The sequence below is a fragment of the Corvus hawaiiensis genome, chromosome 1 (assembly GCF_020740725.1).
Source record: "Corvus hawaiiensis isolate bCorHaw1 chromosome 1, bCorHaw1.pri.cur, whole genome shotgun sequence".
NCBI classification, from domain to species: Eukaryota; Metazoa; Chordata; class Aves; order Passeriformes; family Corvidae; genus Corvus; species Corvus hawaiiensis.
This window is the reverse complement of record NC_063213.1, coordinates 5,167,660-5,189,725: the sequence shown is the minus strand read 5'-3', so window position 1 is coordinate 5,189,725 and position 22,066 is coordinate 5,167,660. Positions and strand designations below refer to the sequence as shown.

The 22,066-nt window shown below is 38.4% G+C and overlaps 1 protein-coding gene across 1 annotated transcript in view; it reads right to left on the bottom strand.

Annotated features, from left to right (window-relative positions):
• Nucleotides 1-6,846: 6,846 nt before the first annotated feature.
• Nucleotides 6,847-22,066, bottom strand: part of LOC125333359 (sodium channel protein type 5 subunit alpha-like) — a 33,400-nt gene continuing 18,180 nt past the window's right edge. Inside the window, exons 16-27 of the mRNA XM_048319260.1 lie at nt 20,869-21,300; nt 19,838-19,984; nt 18,609-18,729; nt 15,820-15,974; nt 14,989-15,162; nt 14,650-14,757; nt 12,469-12,747; nt 11,822-11,875; nt 10,717-10,858; nt 10,077-10,177; nt 9,423-9,693; nt 6,847-8,045 (exon numbers count right to left, since the gene is read on the bottom strand). Coding sequence (XP_048175217.1) covers nt 6,847-8,045; nt 9,423-9,693; nt 10,077-10,177; nt 10,717-10,858; nt 11,822-11,875; nt 12,469-12,747; nt 14,650-14,757; nt 14,989-15,162; nt 15,820-15,974; nt 18,609-18,729; nt 19,838-19,984; nt 20,869-21,300 — 3,183 coding nt within the window. The remainder of the gene's footprint in view (nt 8,046-9,422; nt 9,694-10,076; nt 10,178-10,716; nt 10,859-11,821; nt 11,876-12,468; nt 12,748-14,649; nt 14,758-14,988; nt 15,163-15,819; nt 15,975-18,608; nt 18,730-19,837; nt 19,985-20,868; nt 21,301-22,066) is intronic.

Below are 22,066 nucleotides of genomic sequence, written 5' to 3'. Positions count from 1 at the left end.
AAAAACAACAAAAAACCCCCAAAAACAAACCAACCCAACCAAAAAAAAAAAACAAAAAAACAAAAAAAAAAAACAAAACACCACTCACCAAACCCCCCAAAACAAAACCCAACACCCCCCCCAAAAAAATAAAAAACAACAACAAAACCCCCCCCCCCCCCCCCCCCCCAAAACAAAACTACCAACGACCACCCAAACACTCCCAACCTCCCCACCCATCTCCTGCCTTATAAATAGTTTGTTTCCTGATTGTTTGTCCCTTTCAGCTGTCTCCTGATGGGTGAATGCATTAACGCTGCTCTTGCCACATCCAATTAAGCTCCTGGCTGTTGGTTCCTGCTCTTCAGCTCCATCCAAGAAGGTGAATATTGGCTGCATACCATGCTGGCTATAATGATCGTGACAAATTCAGCTGTGTTACTGGTTTGTCAGATATAGGAAGGTGTTGACAAGAGCCAAAAGGTTGCCTGAGTGTTGAGAAAATGCCTGTGTGAGAGGCTTTAAGAGCTCCTTCCACTCACATTACAATAATAAATACAGAAGTGATAGTGAATAATATTTTCATTGAAGGTGCTAAATAAAATTTTAATGTATCATTGAAGGTGTATCAAAAACCAGTGACTTGGCACTGAAGTCAAGCTAATTTAAATGAAGAGGTAAGCTTGTGATACTCAGTGTGAGGCTGATGAACTGGGAAACAAATTACCAGGTGGCAAATACTCTCCTTGATGTCCTTAGGTCAAGAGCTGTAACCCTGGCAGAACAAACTGGTTTAGTCAAATAAAGCCAAACCCACCTTTAAGATATTTGGCAGCACTGACCTGCCTTTCCAGTTCCTTTCAGTGAAAACATGGAAAATACATTTCCATTTTCTGGTATTACTTTCCCAAAACATATAAAGTCTCAGGGACCATCTCAATCAACTTGATTGGATAAGCAAACACATATTGGAGTATTGGATCTTGCTGTTGTGGGGCACCTTTTGCTTTAAGACCAATAGGGTACAAATGACAAATTTTCTACGTGCATCTTCCAGCTTTTCTCTGTGCAAGAAGCCTGGTCCACAGCTATGGGATCATGGCAAGCTTCCACAGGGAAAACTCACCACAGGAAAACTGCAAACTGCACCCTCCTATAGACTTTGGAGGGCGGGTGGTTGATGCAGACTCTGTTCAAAAGAAACCTTGCTCAATACTCTGGTTTAACCCTCACCGACATTTATTCCCCTCTCAAGTACCTCAACTTTCATTTTGCAGGATTGAGCAAGCCAGGATTCCAGATTTCTTTCTAAAGACTTTCTAATTTCATGTCCATTGTAGAAACCCTTGAAATCTTGTTTGCTTCATACGAATCTTCCTTGGGTGTCTCACACCAGTGCCTCCCCTCTACCTCAGCACTGTCTGCCCCCCACGGGCTGTGTCTCAGCTGACAGATCTTCACTTCCATTTCTCTGTTTCAGGGTTGCACCACGTTACACATTCCAACCCTTCTGTTTCAGTAATTGATCCAGGTCTCCACAGGGATCTGCTGTTTCCACCCCCTGGAAGCAAATATCCCCATTTGGCCCCCAGTAGAGGATTTCATGCTCTGCCCTATTACATTCTCTCAGGATACCAGGGGATAAGATTTGCCACGTTTTTCTTTCTTAGTAAATAGATTTCAAACATTTCTTATTCAATTTTCCACTGTCCTTCAAATATTTGATTATTTCCCTCCAAAATGTGTCCCACAGCCCTGCAATATACTTAATTCAGATCAGCAAGTCTCTGCTTGAGCTGCTTGTTACCTCTTTTTCTAATACAAGTATTGCCTTTAGATTGGATTTCGTGGATTTTTTTTCTCTCCTGCTACCTTTCCTGATTTGACAGGTTCTCACAAAATGCTTAGAGAGAAAGCTTCATGTTCATGTGCCAGTTCTCAACAGAATTTTTGCCAAGGGGTTATTCTGAACCCCAGCATTGTTTTAATTGCTTTCTGTGTCCATCCGTGGATTTACTCACATTTCCATTCAAACACTTCTTCTTTGCCAAGAAAAATAGGAGCCCATATTGACAGTAGTCTTCACTGAAAATTAAGGAGGTTATTTACCTGATTCTTATATATAGCTAGATCAACTTTAAGCTATCCAAAACCTCATCCTGCCCGACTTTAAACCAAACTCACATCTTCTTTACTTTTTCTTCTCATTTCTTTTATAGCCAGTGATTTATTTATTACTGTTTCAGCTTCCTATTAATGGTTTAATTCTCTTTTACACTGGAAATTCTCACTGATTTTGTTTTCTGAACTTTAAACTGCAGCTTTCTTCTAGCACAACCCTTCTCCCTCTAAGATCTCTGCTTGCTGCTAATACTTTTTCAGGTAGTTATTTATCTGTTCAGGTTTCACTCTCTATACTTGAGACAGAGGCCCCACTTTTTTTTTTTTTTTTTTCACATTGAAAGTGTCATTTTGATTGAAAACCACTAGGAGGAAGCATTCAACAAGTTTCCCTGTCCAGATGTAGATCCCAGTTTTAACTTTATTAAATTCAAATAGTTTTGAGAGGAAATAAGGAGCCTGTAGAGTCACAGTTTGCCTTGAAAATGCTGTGGCACAAAACCCCTTGAAAACACGTGTAACTATTTACCTTCCAAACTGGCTTCTCTGCTCCTGCTAAAAACAGTTTGGTGACTCCATCCTCTGAAGAACAGAAGCCACCTCTAATTTACAACTTAATTTTCCCCTGACTATTGTATTTGTCCTTTAAACATCTTCCTCCTTCGCTTTTATTTTCTCACCTGCTTTGTTTACTGAGAGTTACAGTGCATCCTCTCAGCTGTTATTTCTAGGCTGAACAAACTAAACTTGAATCTCTCTTCATATCACAGGTTATTATTCATCCTAGCGTTGCTTCCCAGCACATGATCCAGTTTTAATTCACAACTGTTGAATTACAAAGGTGTCTGGTGAATGGGAGGAAAAAATGTCACCTTCCTTTCAAGCACAATTGGAGTTTCATGCCGGGCAGCTCCATCAATTTGCCCAAGAGCTGAGAAACACTGAACTAAATTATTCACATGGTTCAATTAATGATAGTCTCAATGGTAAAGTCAGTTTAGCTTGTGCTACAGGTCCTGAAGAAAATATTGCTGAATAAAATAGCTTTTTATTCATTCTTTTCTTTTTTATTTTTTTCCCTGCCCCCTTTAACTCTTTTGACTGATTTGCAAATATTCAAGGATTTTCCATTACTTTGATTTCCTATGAAAAATGTGTGTTCTTTAGGTGCTGAAATAAAGCCCAGTACAGAGAGGTACAAATGTTCAGGAATTCTCATGTAATTTCTCCTTATATTTATTGTTCCACATCACTATCAAAGGAACAAACTGATACATCATGTTGTTGAACTTGTGTTTCTCATGGGCTGTCAAAGGGAAAAGCTCTCAGGCCTCAATTTTTTGTTGTCTCTACTAATAATCCCCTTTAAAAATGCAATAATTTGGGGTAAAATTTTAAGTGATACAGAGTTTGAAAGAGGTAAGTGTTGAAGAGACCAGGCTGATAGTGGTCTCTGATTAGTGAAATAATGACTAAAATCACATGAAATATTGCTCTGAATGACCAAAAAGGACAACAATCCATCTGGAAACAAGGCTGTATGTCCCACAGCCACCACAGGAAAGCATGATGTTTGTAAGGGCATCGGTAGGATCCAAAATTAAGAGGCTCAGAGGAGAACCAGAAGGATTTGGAAGATTATTTATTTCTAAGGGCGTATTTTCTAACTGCTGTGCTTATATTCCGAATTTCATCTCCCAAATGTTTGGGACCTTCTTGTGGCTTCGAAGATTTTCTTGTGGTCTTTCATTACATAAAGAGGCTTTGTAAGAAAGGTGGAGCAAAACTTTATTAGGGTTTTAGACTGAAAAAGGATAGGTTGAACTTGAATATAAAGAAGACATTTTTTTGCTGTAAGTTGAGGTCCTGGCACAGGTTGCACTGAGAAGCTGTGGCTGCCCCATCCCTGGAAGTGGTCAAGACCAGATTGGACGGGGCTTGGAGCAACCTGGGATAGGGGAAGGTGTCCCTGCCCATGGCAGGGGGTAGAACGAGATGATCTTTTAGGTCCCTCCCAACCCAACCCATCCTATGATTCTGTGGTTAAAGAACAGGGCAAGGGAACTGTCTTCCCTAAGACAATATCACTTTTACTCAGAGTTTCTGCAGAAGGTAAAGTTCACCCCAGAGGGTACTTGTCATTTCTTGCACCAACAAAGGATTCACTTAGGGTACCAAATGAACTTTGGCATCTGATCTCCTCTAGCTCAGTTTCAGGGTGGCCTTTCCAGAGAGGACATCAGTGAAACTTTTATGTATCTGACCAACAGTTAATTGTTCTTACAATGAAAAATAATTCTTCCTGGCACACAAACTGGCAAAGATGAGTCACACCACATTGAGTTACAGGTATGTTTAATACAATTTCCTGAGAGAATGTGATGTCAGGACTGTTCATTGCACCCCCAAATCCAGGAGAATGATGCATGTGGCTCATTACTGCTCCTCAATGGATCCTGCACATCTTGGGAAGCTGACATTGAACAGGGTGGAGCTGGGAAACACCATCCCACCAGTGCCATGTAGTCAGCTCCTCTGCTGTGGTTGTTCACATGCTGTGAAAGCAGTTAAAAATAATTTTAGCCATATAAACCCATTTAATTTCATTAATTCTTTTATAGTTTTTAGATTTGTTTTTTATTTGAAGGAATAGAGCCCCTGAGTTCCAAAGGCACAGAGCTGTTGACTTTTCTGGTAAAACACAGATTCACTGTGCACCTACCTTAAAATCTGAGGAAGTATTAGTCAAAACTAATTAAAGGTACTACAATTTCAGGAATGGCTTGGGAGAAGCTAAGGGAATATCACAGATGAAACTAAAAGGTACTATAAATATTATTTATTTGCATCAATCGTCAGACAATATTAGCTGAAAACAGAGTCTCATTATTAGGTGTAATTTACCATTCATAGTAAAAGAGAATTTCTGTCCAAAAAGCTCACAATCTGAAGAGGTGGAAAAGACAGGAGAAGAAAGCAACACAAGGCATAAGAATATAACTGCTACCACAGAGAAGGGGCATTCAGGAGGGAATAAAACTTGCTGCAGGTTGCAAACGAGTGCACATGAGGTCCCACTCAATCACAGAACTGGGGTTCTTTTCTGGCTGAAATAATTGTGGAGGGAGAAGCTCACCTGAGCATTGCCAGAACCTTCCAAACCCAACACTGATCACACAGCTGCAACCTTGCAACTAAGAAAAATAAAAAGCATCTTAAACTTGAAAGACGTTAGTGTATGTAAGAAATTAAAATGTCAGGCGTAATTTGTGACTACATCTAGTAGGTGATAAAGGAAAACACAACAGTCCTCAGACAGCAAAGTGCATCAGCTGGATGTATCTCCAAAGTACATGTCTGAAGGACAAAAGATGAAGAACTGTTCGGGCATGTGTTTTTCTGAGAAGCCCGAGATGTAAGGACATGAAGATAAAGGACTTCATAAGGAAAATGTGGCGAGATGAGAAACCATCAGAGACCGTCTGCACATGTAGTTCAATGAGAAATGGAATTTATGATTAATCCTTAGTCTTACGTTAACCCCAGACCCAAATACATCAGCCCAGATTTCCTAATTGACAACATTACTGATAATTTGGTTTCTTCTAATTTTCGCAGGAGAGAGAAGGCTGGTTCTCCCATCAGAGAAGCACAGGCAGGAGGGAGAAAGGTTTCTACCTCCACTGGGACACATCTGCTGTAAGCCCAGGCCTCTTTCCATGGTCATGGGTGATGTTCATCACCACGACCAACCAAGCTCTGGTGGGTCCCATGTGGATTTCCCCAGCCTGGGTTTCTGGTGTCTAAGGGAGTGCCTGAAGTGATATTACCAATTTCCAGCCAGTGGAAATGTTGATTTGTGTTTCTCTTCTCTACCACATTGTCAAGAATGAACTTGAACACGAAACTTAACCATTAGGTGAAGTCTGAGGAAAGTATGCTATAAACACAATTTTTTATGGGATGACTGATGGCACAACTGCCTTCACCTCACTGCCAGAGGAAACCAGGTTAAAAATAAAAATCCTCACAGGCAAAACATAAAGCAAGGTTTTGCTCTGCTCAGTATGACTTCTGTAATACTAAGACTTGTATTTATTATTTCATTAAACTTCAGTAACACAACTATGATAACATACATGCCTTGGTTTATTCTATAAATCGATCATATGGGAAGAAATCCACTACACTGTGGAATATCTGTGGATCATGCAGGGTCTATGTGGGACATCTGTCCCTAAACATAAAAAAAAAAAAAAAAAAAAAAAAGATTTAAAAAATCAGCAGCCATTTGCTAAACAGGTTTATAATTATAGCATCAATTAGGAATGGAATAAATTTTAGCTCCTTTCTATTCTTCAATTTATGCTCATATTGACATTCATTTTCTGTTCTCCAGTAGATCCAATGGTGCTTGGACTTTCCTCTGCTTCCTTTACAGGGAAAATATCAGCTGAGGTTGCCTATCACTGCTATGAACATGTCACAGCACTCAGGTACTGTGGGACCTGCTGTGCAGTGGGATGCCCTTGATCAAACAGATCCAAAAGCTTTCTCTGAACTTGTAAATATTGAAGAAAACTGAACACAGCAGAGCCAAAGGCCATGATTCTCCAGTTGCCGTAATTAACTGATCACCATCAACAGCCCTGGTTTCACAGGGAGGCTGCCTCAGCTGACATGTATTTACTATATCATATTCTGTGAAAATTTAAAAATATTCTTAACAACTTTGTCACCGATTAACTACTTAACACCTGGAGATTGTTGATTGCCTGTTATTTCTCCATTCTCAACCATGAGATTGCCACTACTCTCCCTTGTGACGCTGTCATACGACGGAGGGATGGACACTGAGGACGAAGTTTCAGACTTGTTAGCACTCCTACCGTAATTTGCATGCAGCATAGATGCAATAAGTCCTTCATTTTCTGGAGCAGCATCCCCCAGCGTGTCAGTGCTGCAAGTTCTGCGCTGGTACAGGTAGGAAGCCTGTTTGAGGGAGCGCAGGAGCAGGTGACACCTGTAGGCACGCTGGATCACCGTGGCTGATGCTTCCTCTTGCCTGTGTCTGAGTGTAGTTGATATTGGCTCGTAGGATTGTTTTGATGGGTTGGCAGCCATGAATTTCTCCTCCATTTGTACTTTCAGAGAATCCAGCTCCCCAGAATCTCCCAACACCCTCTTGGTGAAAGCAAACAAGATATCCAAGCAGTGTATCTTGTCCCCACTGACCACAGGCAGGTCCATTGCTGTGAGTTCAACTTTGTTTGGTTTTGGTACACGCAAAGGCTTAGACAGAGCATCTGCAAAGTCTGAAAGTACAGAGACGGTTATAAACTGGGTTGCCTCAGGATCAAACTTCTCCCAGATTTCATAAAAGATGTCAAAGTCATCTTCCCCTAAAGGCTCTGTACTTTCCTCAGTGGCAACATTGAAGTTCTCTAGAATAACAGCTATATACATGTTTACAACAATGAGAAATGATATAATGATGTAACTTACAAAATAAATAATACCTATGGCAGGTTTACCACATTCACCTATGGTACCTTTTACGTTTGGATCACAGTAGGGTGGCCCAGTGTTTAAAATAGGACTGAGAAGACCATCCCAGCCAGCTGATGTGGTGATTTGGAAGAGACAGAGCATGCTGTTAGCAAAGGTTTGGAAGTTGAACATATCGTCAATGCCGCCTTCCATCTTCACATAGGCAAAGTTAGCCATGCCAAAAATGGCATAAATGAACATGACCAGAAACAGCAAGAGGCCAATGTTGAACAGAGCAGGTAGAGACATCATTAAGGCAAAAAGCAGAGTTCTAATTCCTTTGGCTCCCCGGATGAGTCTCAGGATTCGCCCAATCCGGACCAAGCGAATGACCCTGAAGAGTGTGGGTGGTAAGAGATGTTCGAAGGCTTTGCCAATGCTGGAAAGCAGTAAGGCTGAAAAGGAAAGGATAACAACTCATTAGAATATCACAATTTTCCTTAACTAGTAAGGAGGCTGGAATGATAATATCTTCAGAGCTCAAAAATATCTGATGTGTGCTTGCTAAGCTCTACCAGAATTACTTTTAGGAGAAGCTGACTGAAAAAAATAGTTGTAGAAATCAGCAATTATGAACTATATTCTTCAGCCATCAGAGGACAGTCCCTGTTGCACTAAAGATGACAAGGAACCTTCTGTGCACAACTTCAAATATCTGTATCAGTTGACACTTGGTGACTGATGGTTATCTTTGGCTCTGGTTGCATGAATATTTCAGCAGGTTCAGGTTACCTTCTACATTTGTCTTCAAATACTGACACTACAAAGGTAAACTAAGAAAGCAAGATATAATGCAGTGTCATGGTTACTATTGAGATAATATAGGCAAGATATGCAGAAGCAAACACAGTAATGGATGTAGAGTGGCATGCACAACTTCTACAATGGCTCTTGGTTCATTTAGGGACATAGCTACACACGGATGTTACTTTTTCTTTGTTTGAATGAAAAAAGTGACATCTAGTAGCACTAGAAGAGGCTTGTCTTTTCTAAATGTAGCTGTTTTGGGTACATTTTTCTGTATTTACAATCCAGAAACTTAATTTTCTCAAGAAAGGGCCATAGTCTTACTGGAATCTTACTTACCCAAGACATGAGTCATACTAAAGAAATGAAGTATCCTTCTTCCCCTAAATGCCTGTTGCTTGTTGGCAGTACTAGCCCTAGGAATAGTTAAATGGGCAGAAAGCTCAAATTTGCAACTGAGCTCTTTACCTCATTCTTCCATTGCAATCCCTTCAAATTAAAACTAATACATTTTTTGTGATCTTTTCTATCCTGGTACACAATGTGTATTTTCAGTCAGCAATGCCCGAGTTTAGAGAAACTGAATTCCATTGTCTATAATCTAATTCCAGCCTTCCTATTCTCCATATATTTCAGTCATCTATCAAAAACACAGATGACAAAACCTAACAATTTGATCTGATTGAAGATTTCTTAGTTGGCACTAAATCTGTGACAATGGAAATTATCATGTAATGTGATAATGCTATGATGGGATATTCATTCTGTATTTCAGATGAGGAAAAAAAAAACCCTAAAGAACCATTATGAATATATACACACTTTTACTAAAACAATTGTTTTAAATCTCATTTAATATTATTTAATATCATCATAGGGGGGTACTTATTTTTTCCTTAAGACTTTACAGTATTACGACTTACATTTCAATGCCTATTTGCAGTTAATAAATTTTAACTACCTCTTTTTTCCTAAAAAGAATAATAATTGATATAGTAAAGAATTTTCCAGACAATTTTACTTACCAACAAGTGATATAATAACAACAACTAAATCAAATATGTTCCAGGCATTTGAGAAATAGTACTGCCTCAGAGCCAGCAATTTCAGCACACATTCTGCAGTAAAGATGGTAACAAAGAGTATATTGATTTTGCTGAGCACGTTTGTCTTCGTTTCACTTTGCTCATAGGTTTCCACCATCATCGTGATCATGTTGAGGCAGATGAGACCCATGATGACAACATCAAAGATTTGGGATGTTGCAATGTCGAAAAGGAAGCCTTGATATCTGTTCTAGAGGGGGGAAAAAAATACATCTGACATCAGTTATGAAAATAAGGAGTACTCATCCATACATGTTTCCAACATTTTCAATTTTTATGTTGCAGTCACTCAGCTACAGTGAAGTTGGTGAAATTGGAGAGGGGCAGAGTATAAAAATGGCACTGAAATCCCTTCCCATCCTGAAGTTTCATCACTTTCAAGGTGAATATAAAACCCAGTAATATTTATGCAGAGAACTTAATGAATATTTAACCCATAAAATAATTCAGTCAATGTGTATCAATGTAAAGACAGTATGAATCATTTATATGCAATATATAAATATATGCACTTTTCAGTGAATTAAATTGTACTTTTGCAATGTTTTTTCCCTTTGAAGAATTCAGTCTTACCAGTGGTCTTGGAATAGGTTTTTGAGGTTTCTTGGATCCCAACTTTTTCATTGCATTGTAGTATTTTTTCTGTTCTTCTGTCATAAAGATATCTTCCCCACCTAAGTATACAAGGAAATGTCACTGTTATTTGGTGAGAAGATAACTATTGTAGTTAAAATGTCTAAAATTCTCGAAACTGGCATTCCTTCCATTTTTACACCTTGCTGGTACTGGCCCTTTTCATATCATCTAACTGTGTCCGAAAAATCAGTGGCACAAACCAGACATTCACAGAGTAGAAGTCTTGGTGTGAAACTAGGCTCACTCAAAAAGAATGAAAACAAAAAACATGGACAGGAACAAATCTATCCCTGACTTCCCACATGCTGGGCTGGCTGAATATCCAAGATACTCTTCAGAGCACCTGTAGCAGACCACTTACTAAATAACAAGTCTCCTGTCACGCTCAGCTCCCGAAAAGGAGTGAAATTTTAAGAGGCTTTGAAATGTTTCAGGAAGATCTAGGTGTTCAGGTTACAGGGGAAAAGAAAGGAGAAAGTTATTTCTTGTAACTTAATCATTAATACTCTGGTAAATGCCGATAGAAATTTTAGATTCCAGGTATAGGACCTTGTTCTCAAAAGCACAGCCAAGGCACTTATCTTTTTCTTTTGTTGGTTGAAGTTGTCAATGATTACACCGACAAAGAGGTTCAGGGTGAAAAAAGATCCAAAGATGATGAAGTTCACAAAGTAGAGATACATATACAGACTGTTCTCCATCTTCGGCTGATCATCTTTCTGCAAGAATGAGAAGCAATTTGAGAAATAATCAACAACAACATGGGCCCAGTTCAGAACAATCTTCATGTTGAAGCTCCTCTCAAAAATTGATTCCAGGAGTAATTATGATTTACAGCCTTACTGCTAATTGTGACAGAAGTGGTATAGTTTAAAACTACCAATAGTGCATAACTCAGAATTTTGTTTGAATATTCTTGACATGATTTTCACAGGCATTGCAGAAGTTCAGTTCCTTCCAATAAGAACAAGAGCTGTAAATTTCTCAGTGCATGAAAAATCAAGCAAACTATGTAGAAGTCAAACTCCAAGCTCTTGCCATTAAAAATCTTGGCCTAGATATGTTGTTATTCTTTTTTCTCTTCTTAGCAAAAAACTTCTGTGATGGTTATTATTAATAAAAACAAAATCAGAAGAAGAAAAATAACTTTTCACATTGAAGAACAAAGAAGAAATACATTGAAACACATACAAAAACATATAAGTATATGAAAATACTATTATTATTATTTTAATATTTATATTATTATAATATAAATATTATAATTATTATTATAATATGAATAACATTGTATAATATATATTGTTTTATTTATCTGTATTTTCATATATAATATTAGCAGTATTAAAATATTAAAATAATGTAAAAATTCTTTTATTCCTTTGAACTCATAATAAAATTAAGACATCCTCTATATTTCAAATTCTTTCCCTCCAAAGTCATTCCACTTTGTTCTGTTTAAGTGGGTGGATCTAGAGCTGAAACCCTCTCCCCATTGCAACAGAGGAGCTTTAGGATACTATGAATCATTTGCAGATTAAATGTTTATATCATCTGATAAAAAATAATTACTGGAAGTATTTAGCGCAGACAAACAGCAGATGTAGAAGTGCAAAACTAATAATGCATTAGGAGAAAGCAGTAGCATTCACCAAAAATGTGGTTTGAATACAATGACTGACCTCTCGTGAATCTACTGCTGCATACATGATGTCCGTCCAACCCTTAAATGTTGCCTGGAATGAAAGATGATGGAAAATGTGTTGAACTTTGACCTTAAAAGTCTTCACATTATTCGCAATATCCAAATGACCCTGACTGGAGCAAGAGCCTTTGCTGAGTTCCCAAGCACAAAGCACCGAGCTCTGGCTGCTGCTGTGTGTGAGACATTCTCAGCCTCGTTAGGATATGAAAGCTCTCAAGGGTGGGACAGAACACTTTATCCTAGGATTCTGACAGAGCAAACCTTCATCAGCGTGGTACTTAAGGCCATGCAACCCTCATGGCTGAGCAAATCCATATTTTGACAGAAATGTCACTATTTGCCCCAGATTTCCATCTGAGATTGACTCCAGCGCTCAGGATCACAAAACTGCTAGAGGCTGCAACAGCACCTGCTCACCAAATGTTACTTTATCACCTGGAAAATCACAGCAGGATCTCATCTGTCCCCCTTTTGCCATTCGTGTGCATGAACAGCCAGCTACAAGGGGAGAGCAAGTTGTAGGATATTTCACTGCTTGCATCACCCTCAGAGACAAGTTAGGAATTGACAAAAGGTCAAGCCCATCTGACAAGGTGCTGACTACTGAGGGTAAGCAGCACTTACCACCTGAAGAAGAGCCAGGTAGCCAGAGCCAACATTATCAAAATTGACTTTAACGTTGACCCAGAATATTTTTCCAGTGTTGTTATACATCCCACAGTCTGTTTTGTTGTCGATGGAGCTATTTAATTCAGAATTTTCATCTGTCATATTGACACATTTCCCAAACTTCCCAGCAAAGAGGTTCACTCCCATGATGCTGAAGATGAGCCAGAAGATGAGGCAGACAAGCAGAACATTCATGATGGAAGGGATGGCTCCCAGGAGGGCATTGACCACAACCTTGGGTGAAAAGGGAGAGGAAAAATACGCTTCAAAAAAAAAGGATGGGCCTGGGTATCTGTAAGCAGTCACTTAGTTGTCTCTGCAAGAAAAAAATCTGATGTTTTCCATGTACTAGAGCTGGCAGGGGGACCTTGAACAATGTCTATTAGGCTTTCAAAGCAAGAGCTGATACTTCTTGGTCTGCTGTGAGACCCTACTACTACTAAAATGCACTTCCACCCTCTTTTTTTGACTTTCCCTTGGTTCTGGAATAGGAGAGAGTCCATTTGCTTCTTTGTTTTAAACTGTATTAACATAAAATTTCTGAAGTATTCATCCATGAGCACTAGTGCAGAGGACTATTTCTGAGATTGTCAAAAGTAGTTTTTAAAAGGATCAGTAATAATTCTCCACTAGTAATTTGCTTCATTTACTTTTAGCAGATTATGATTGTGTTTGGGGTCTATAACCATGAGCCAGGTACATTTTCTGTGCTAAGTGCTGTACAGGCACAGAAAAGTGCCTGTAAATGTAGATTTTAACATATGCTAAGACATAACAGATTGCTTCATAAAATGGGGTAAGGGAATGGTGGGAACATTTCTTTGAGTTTCACAGTGAAGGCAGCGAATTCATCTGTGAGGTAGCAAAGAAAAACTTGATGGACCAGCAGAAAAATTCAAAGGCCCTGTGAAGGCTTTTTGGAGACCCCGTCACATGCATACTTCATGGCAAGACAGAAAGTATGACATCACCTGTTTCAATTTCAAAATAGACTCCAGACATGGAAATTTTGATAAATTCTGATAATTAATTTAATGCCATTTCTGTCTCTCTTCATAGTGTCAAGATTGCAATCAGAGAATTTTCAGTCTCACTTCCAGAATGTATCCAAAAGCAATTCATGTCCCAGCTGCATCGAGTCTGCTTTTTTGGAAGCACAGAATGGTTTTGGCTGGGAGGGACCTTAAAGATCATCCAGTTCCAGCCCTCTGTCACAGACAGGGACACCTTCCTCTATCCCAGGTTTCTCCAAACCCTGTCCAAAATGTCCTTGAACACTTCAAGGGATGGGGCAGCCACAGCTTCTCTGGGCAATCTGAGGAAACAATTTCTTCCTAACATCTAATCTACATCTCTATTAGTTTAAAGCCATTGCTCAGGTAAGTGTGTGACAGTGATATTGTTTGCATTTCTATCACCTGTTTCCACATGCCAGAGCACATCCCACAGACCTGACTTTTGCCTAAATACCACTGTGGTTATCCTACTGTTTCACATTGCAGTGTACAGATATATTTTACCAGATGGATAAGGGAATCCCTCTCTGCATTTGTACAATGGTAAATTTGTAAATAAATGTAATTAATGTCCAGCAGCACCTCTTTGTTCCAGGTGCTTTTTTGATGGAAAAAAAAAGCATCAAATATTCTACAGACAAACACTTTTGCTTTCTGAAAGAACACTATTTGCAACAATAATTTGAGTAAAGTACCTTTTAATAGGCTACAGGTTTTGTAAATCAATCCAGTAAAATCTTTCAGAATTGAAATGACTCCTCTGAGTTGGCTTGCCCTCAGACTTCAAAAATTGTAATTGTGCTCACAGTTCTTATTCTCTACTTTATTTTTGTCTACCTCAGTAAGACAGGAACACAAGACTGATTGAGCAGCAATGGAACAAGATTCCACCTAGGCCAGTTTTAGTTTCAACAGCATTTGGATCAATCACTCCAGGAAAGTCTATAAGGAACATACAAGTACAGAAAAGCACAACTAAGGGGCTCTTTAAAAATTCATTTTATAGTTCCTAAACTGAACTCAGGGTAAACATGTGAACTTCATAAAGACACAGCAATGAGTTATAAACCTGTTAGGTGCTCATCAGTTCTGACAAGCTCTAATTTGCAATCAGCCTTACCCTCATTCCCTCAAACCGTGACAATGCTCTCAAGGGTCTCAGAGCTCGCAGAGTCCTAAGAGATTTCATGGGGCCAAAGGTACTGCCAAAGAGGTTTACCAACGAGACCTGAGTGGGAGGACAAAAGAGAAGTATGAGCAATGTCCTGTCACCTTTATTTCTGTTAAAAAAAAAAAACAAAAACAAACCAACAAGCAAAACCATACTTTTGGTGCCTGGAATACAATATCCCGACACCATTGCTACAGGAGTTGAGGGCACTGTCTGAAATCTGCATCCAGAAAATAATCAGGGATTCTGCTACTATTCCTGTGTAGAAACAGCAAAGGCAGAACTCACATTTACAATAAGGAAGTCCAGCCAGCACCAGGCATTGGTGAAATACTTCTTGAAGCCATAAGCCACCCACTTCAGGAGCATTTCCAGAACAAAGATGAAAGTGAACATTTTGTCAAGAAATCCCAATATCGCTTGAATTCTTTCTCTCTTATGAATATGGATGTCTTCAAATGCCTGAAATCATAATTGATATAGATAAATGGCAAAAGTCAGAAATGAACCTTATACTGTTAAAGTCAAGCAACACTGAGATCTCTTTGTCCCTCAGTTTGTTTTAATACAGAACTGAACATCATCTATTACTAAAATCTATGCCAGCTGATAAAAGTGTAATTCTCCCTGTGCCTTCTCTTTTTTTTTCTCTATGTAGTACAGCCCTGTGGATGCATCCTTCCTGCACAATGAAATTGTAAGAGGACAGTATATATTTTTAGAAATTTATATCATAAAGTTTGTATATTGAAAAAAACTAAGTATTTTTTTCCCAAGTATTAAGAATCACTTGTTTGTTTTAATGGTATAAAATTTCCTTAATATTTCACAATTGTGACATAACTTCCTGAGAAAAATCCAGTATACAGCCAGAACAGAAACAGCTTCTGAGATTTATATATTCTTAGCTTTGCTCATGCTCTCTTATAATTTTTAAAAATATCAATAATAGATTTGCAATAATTAAAATGGTGAATAAATGACTGCTATTTGAAGACTCTTCCCTCGTTATGAGTTCAAAGATATTCACTGTGTTTGCTGCTAAAAACAACTTCTCTGGGTGTAAATTAAAGCCAAAGAATCCTTCTGAGTAGATACATGAAACTGTGCTACACAAACCAGGGCTCCACTGCTCAGAAGAATCATGAATACGATAAAGGATTCAAACCAAGAATGTTCAACAATCTGGTAGCAGGTTTTTCTCAGATTCCACCAGGTTTCTCCTCCAAACTTTACAGCACTACCCGGGCAACAATGAAAGTACCGAACACAACCTGAAAGTGAGAGACAGCAATGAGTGCATGGAAGGAATGTACATGAATGTGAAGGCATGGCCAAGAAACTTCTGGGGATAGGAAAAAGTCAATGGTCACAGTTACTGCATCGTTGTTGTTGGTTTTCCCTGTTTTATCAAGAGAAAAAAAATTGGAATACATCTAGTTTGTCTTGTAGTTCCTATTTTTATACACAGTAGGGAGAGCCCCTTTGGACAACTTTCCATTATTTCAAGAGCTTTCTGGGACACTGGACAGGCTCTCACTGACCTGAGGTTGGGACACACAAAACGTCAAGGCCATGGGAAGAGTCTTGATACTACTAAAGCCCTTCTCAGTTTCTGCACACTCTTTGGAAAGCAGAGGTGAGATGCCCCTGAACAAAAAGGCTCAGGAATAGAGGAGGCAAACAGTTGTCTTCAATATTGCAGCATTACACTGTGCCTTGTGAGGTCTATTCATTTATTTATTTGCTTCTGAATTTTATTTATTTGCTGATTTTATACCATAGAACCCAAAAAAACCATGTCATGTTCTAGCTGATACATAGACCCCATAAAATGAGACGTCTCCTTTCCAGCTCACCAGATTCCTTCTCACAGCAGACAATGATGCCAGGGCCACCTAATATTTCCTGATCACCCATTTACAACATCCTGGGTTTGCTTGCTTATTAATTTTTTCACTAATTAATTCTCTTTGGCTAACTTTTTCCTTTCTGTATTCTCTGCATTAATTCATTTTCTCACTATGGCAAACAATGTCAGTCAGAAGGCTTCTGTCATTTCCAGGCATGGAAAAAATAATGTGTATATATGCAAAATCTTATACATTAATTATATAGCAACCTATACATAACTTGCATCCATGATAGGTTATAATATATGTAAAAAAATATTCATATTCTTTTTATTGCAATATTCTCCAGTAATGTGGATCTGGAATTTGAGGCAAGGAATAGCACTTGCACAAGATAAGGACTTTGGGAGGGGGGGAGGGTGAAATCTGTGTTAGGTAAAGGCTTGCTGATTGATTTCTCTCATGGTTTTGCCACAGCAGGCACATTCCAGCCAGGGACTACAGAGAACAAAACAAGACATTTCACTTTTCTTCTCTGCAGCAGGAAAAAAACCAAAAAAAACTTTATTTATTTTGTTCTAACGTCTGAACTGGCACAAAAATGCCATTGATGAAGTAGTTAAAAAAAAAAGAACAAAACAACAGAAACAAACTGTTGCTCAGAAATCTGACTTGTGTGTTATTAATGTAATATTTGTGGGTTTTCTCTTCTGGAGAAATCAAACTGCAATGTAGATATAGTGGATCTCCCTCAGGATTTATGATGTAAAATGTAACTGTAAAAGTATTTGTATTATTACTACTCAGAGATTACTTTGCATTCCAGAATAACATCTCTATAGCTTCAAATAATCTCTACATGCTTAACTGTTATTGATTAAGTCCTAAAACTGTGGATTACAAGTTTCATTGACCCAAAATAGGCACAACAACAACAAAAAAAAACCAAACCAGCTTTGCAGAACATGGCAATAGTGTCAGCCTGATTTGATTTATCTGAGTTCTCATCACATAAAATATCCAGGATGTGGCGGTTGAATGGGAAGGCAGTGAGGGGGGAAAGGGTTTGCCTTTGGGAGCTCAGGGCACTGTGGGACTGGGAGCTGCTGGGCTCTGCAAGGCTGGAGAAGTTCCTCCTGCTCATTTTGTGGTGCAGCACAGCCTGGGTAAGTGGAAAAGAACGGAATTGAAGAAAATGGATCGGAGATGGGGAAAATGGGGGATGAAATGTGTGTGGAAATGGTGATGGCCAGCCAGGCTGACTGGGTGAGCAAAGATGGAGCAGCAGGAAGAATTTCCAGTTTTAATTTGTTTAATATAACACACTTGTCCACCACTGCTGGAACCCCAGCATAGAAAGCCACCAAATTTGTCAGGATTGATATCATGAAAGTCACCATTATTACATACTAGGGTAGGAAGAAATAAAAGTACTGACCACATCCTAGAACAGCTTGCAAAGCTAGATGATGTTGTGTGAAGAGTTGAAAAGAAATTCTCCGATTTTTGGAAGATATTTAAGGTCCCTTCCAACCCAAGTAATTCTAAGATTCTCTGATCATCACCCTATAGAAATTCAATTAATCCTAGGACCTTCTGTTACTTATTTCACTCCTTTGTTTGAGATTGTCCATGAAATGTTATTCAAGGAATACTGCTGCAAAGTATTAATAAAACTGATGTTCCAAGTGACCATTGTCAGGTGAGACCTGATCACATACACTTCTCTCATGTTAAACCCCCAGAGTGACTTGGTTGCTCTGCAACAGAGTGAAATTCACCTCACTTCACAATCCTATTTTTTGGAATGCGGTCTATGCCATTGCCCATGTCCCAGCTGGAAGCAACTGGCTTTTAGGGGAAGAGGTTTTATTTTTCAGGTGTCTCAGTCTCTGTGTTGACTAGAAAGGGACAATGATTTGGACTATTTAGCTCATTTTCAGATAACTAAAATTAACTGAAAATAATCTGACCCTATTGGCTCTGTATCACTAGAGAAACAAGGTGAGATTTCATTCTTCTCACTTCCCAGTAGTGAAACCGTGAGAGCCTTACCTTCTGGAAAACATTGTTCTGGAGTCTTGAAGTCTTCAGAAAATTCTGGAATCTGCTTTAAAACATCTTCAGGATTTGTCAGATCCACTGTGCTGACTTCAGAAGAGCTGACACTGTCCAACTACCGAGCACAGTAATATCAGTTACTGATTCTTTCTAATTCCGGTCCATGAATTAATCCATGAACAAATAAAACTCAAAATTAAAGCTTGGTTGTGTACTAATATTACAAGTAGTATTGGTAATGGAATAAACTTTGTGACTTTAAAAAGTACAAGCTTAGAAGTACCAATGGGTGCATTCAAACAGAGGCCAAAGCTCTATAATTACAATATCTATCTACATGAACCAGATGTAACTGCCTAATCAGCTGGGAAATTGAAGAACTTTTAAATTGCATATTAGTGTATGTAGTTCTCAAAACGGGATAAATTACTTGGGTTAAACCCATGAAATCATGGAAATTGAATGAATCACATGCATTCACACAGGAGATCCAGATAAATATATCTGTTGTCATGCCAGGAACTGAGCACCCATGACAGTATTCCTGAAGTAGAAATTGGAATTATACACTGCATTCTTCAGTTACAAAGCTTTTTGCCATCCCATTAAACCAAAGACAATGTGTTATGAGTCAGCAATTACGTACTCTCTGCTTTTGTTCCTTCATGTTTCCATAATGCTGTTTTTTACTTCTTTGAATGTATTCTATATTCAAAATTATTTGTAAAATACTATAAATTACTAACTATCATCTTTAATGACATAGAGAGAAACTCATTTCAAGCATTATGTTTCTTGAACCCAAGATACTTAGGACACAGGCAGACTTGATGGAATTTCCCACATGGAAGCTTATCTTTCTTTGAATATATTTTCAATCCTCCTCCCCTTTTTTAGTGGACTCAGATTTAATAAATAGAAGGTATCAGAGAGTATTTTATAAATTATTCATAACCATTACAAAAATTACATTGTAGTTTTCCCATTTCTACATGCTCTCTTTCCTACACTTCTATTTTTCTTTAAAATAAATACCTAAAAATCCTTTGATTTTGCTCACAGAATTCCAGCTCCAGTATTGGCTTTGGTCCAGACAGACCAGCTACTGCAAGTTCAGAGCTGCTTCTGGCACTAAACTCCACTCTGGTAAATCCCTGAACAGGAATATGCCTGTATTTGACCAGTTTTGGAAAGACAACATTACTGAAAAAAAAATTTGTTACCTCTTTTTCTTCTGGTGATGACAGTTCACCCTTCCTGTCCTTTCCTAGATAAAGCACACTGAATTCTTCAGAGGAAAATCCCGATCCTTTACTCCAGCTGCCGGAATTTTTTATTCTGTCTCCTCTTTGCCTCAGGTGATTTTCATCCTGAAATTAATCTGTGGATTAGAGGGGCTTTCTTTTGCCTTTTTAGGGAGTGTACAAGTCAGAAGGAAAAAACCAATAAGCTATAAATTTCATTTAAAGTGGGAATCTCCAGACAAGAGCCATAAGAAAGGCTCATACTGAGTCTCTGATTTTACCTAAGGATAGAACTTTTTCCCAAAACAGATGCAGAAATTAAAAGATTTTGGTGATCTATCCAAAACTTAAGTGAGAATTTTTACATAGGAATTAAGAGGGAAACTTAAGGTGGGAAATTGTGATACCAGAATGACAATTGTGATTAAAACAGAACTGAAAAATTCATAGAGCACAAAGAAATAGGGTAAATATATGATGTCATACCAAAAATATGTCCTTAGTAGAGCCACTCCACACTTAATCCTATCCACTTCTAGTAATTACTACATTCTACACACAGCAAGGACAAAGTAAGAATCAGAGCTATAAATTCATATTCTGAATCCATGATAATGTTCTGTATGCAGAACATGTATTTTTACTCTTTTGTGCAAATAATACCAAACCAGTTGACATTAGTCACATAGATTTTTACAAAAAACATCCAGGTTCACCAAGGACTATCACAATTACCTGTGTGCACCACAGCATGTCAGCTAGGAATTCCTGCAACAATTTTCTTTTAAAATCATGAAAGAATCTTGGTTTTAAAAGGCTCCAAGTGACGATCTACCCTTGCTCTAAATATTTTCACTTTTGGTTCTAGTTCAAAACTTTGTAACTCTCTGGAAATGGATCAACGTATCCCACCCTGTTCTGCTAGAGACCATCTTCTCCCACGCATCCCTCCCTCCCTTCATCTCTCTCCATGATTCTAGTGTTCCAACACAAATAAAGGAATCCATTACCTGTTTGCTGTGTTCTGTGTCTGTAAATGAGCTCAGTTTATCGTCATCTTCAAAACCCTCACTTGTATTCTCTTCCTCAGCAATAGGGACGCAAACAAATATATTGGGGTTGCTAACAAAGTCTTCAAGACCTGGGCATTTGTCCTTGTTTTTCTCAATCCATTCATTATTGTAATTCTCTTTACAACTCTTTGTTTCTGTGCAAGGAAGTGAGTTCTGTGCAGTCAATCTCATTTTCTTCCTGTGTATTTTCTTTATCTGCCTGAGCTTCCTACAACAGGCATCCCACGTCACGCTCTTGACAAAGTGGAATCCCTTGCGGATCCGAGCGAAGGCAATCCGAAGATTGTTCATTTCTCCATCATCCTCTGTTGTCTGGAGACTGTCAGTACTAAAAGAACTCAGCAGCAATGCAATGAAAAGGTTGAGAACCTGAAAGCAGTCAAAATAATAAAAAAATTAAAAGTCCGGAGAGTAGCATTCAAAAATCTGAATTCTAACTTTGAAGAACACAGATGCTACCAAAGTTCAGTCTCTACTGAGCAAACCAAGAAAACCAAGGTGATAAGGAAATGACAGCGACTGATCACATTTTGGTTGATGAAATCCTCTGTCAGAAACGTCAATGTTCCCATTGCCCTCCTCCCAAAAAAAGTAATTTAGAATACCAGAGAAAACAGACCTGTGTGTGACAAATGCATTACTTGGCCAAAGCAACTTTTCAAAGGTTAAAGTAGTAACATAGATTCACATCTTGTCAGTTTAATAATTGTCTCTTCATTCTTCAAATTAGAATTAAATCAGGCCTCTGTAGAGTTACTTCCAGAATTCTGTGAGATCAGATTCAGGCCCAGAAATTTCCTCAAATCTGCCACATTATCACAAAAATCAAAACCAAGAGAAGCTTGAATTTCCCATTTTTTATGTACCTTCAAATAAGGGAATTTTTAAACCTCTGTTTGTTTTTTGTTTGTTGGCTTTTAAGGGAATGTGAGAATTTAATTTTTTCACTAGTGTTTTGGTTTTGAATGGGATCCATGTATCTTAACTTTTATCATGGCAGAACTGGGCAGATAACACCCGTGAGCCATCCAAGGACCACAGGCAGTGGAGAGTATCAGCCTTCCAGAGATCAATTCATCCCATCTGTCTTAGTTATTGACTTTAGACTGGAATAAATCTGTCCCAGATACCTCTC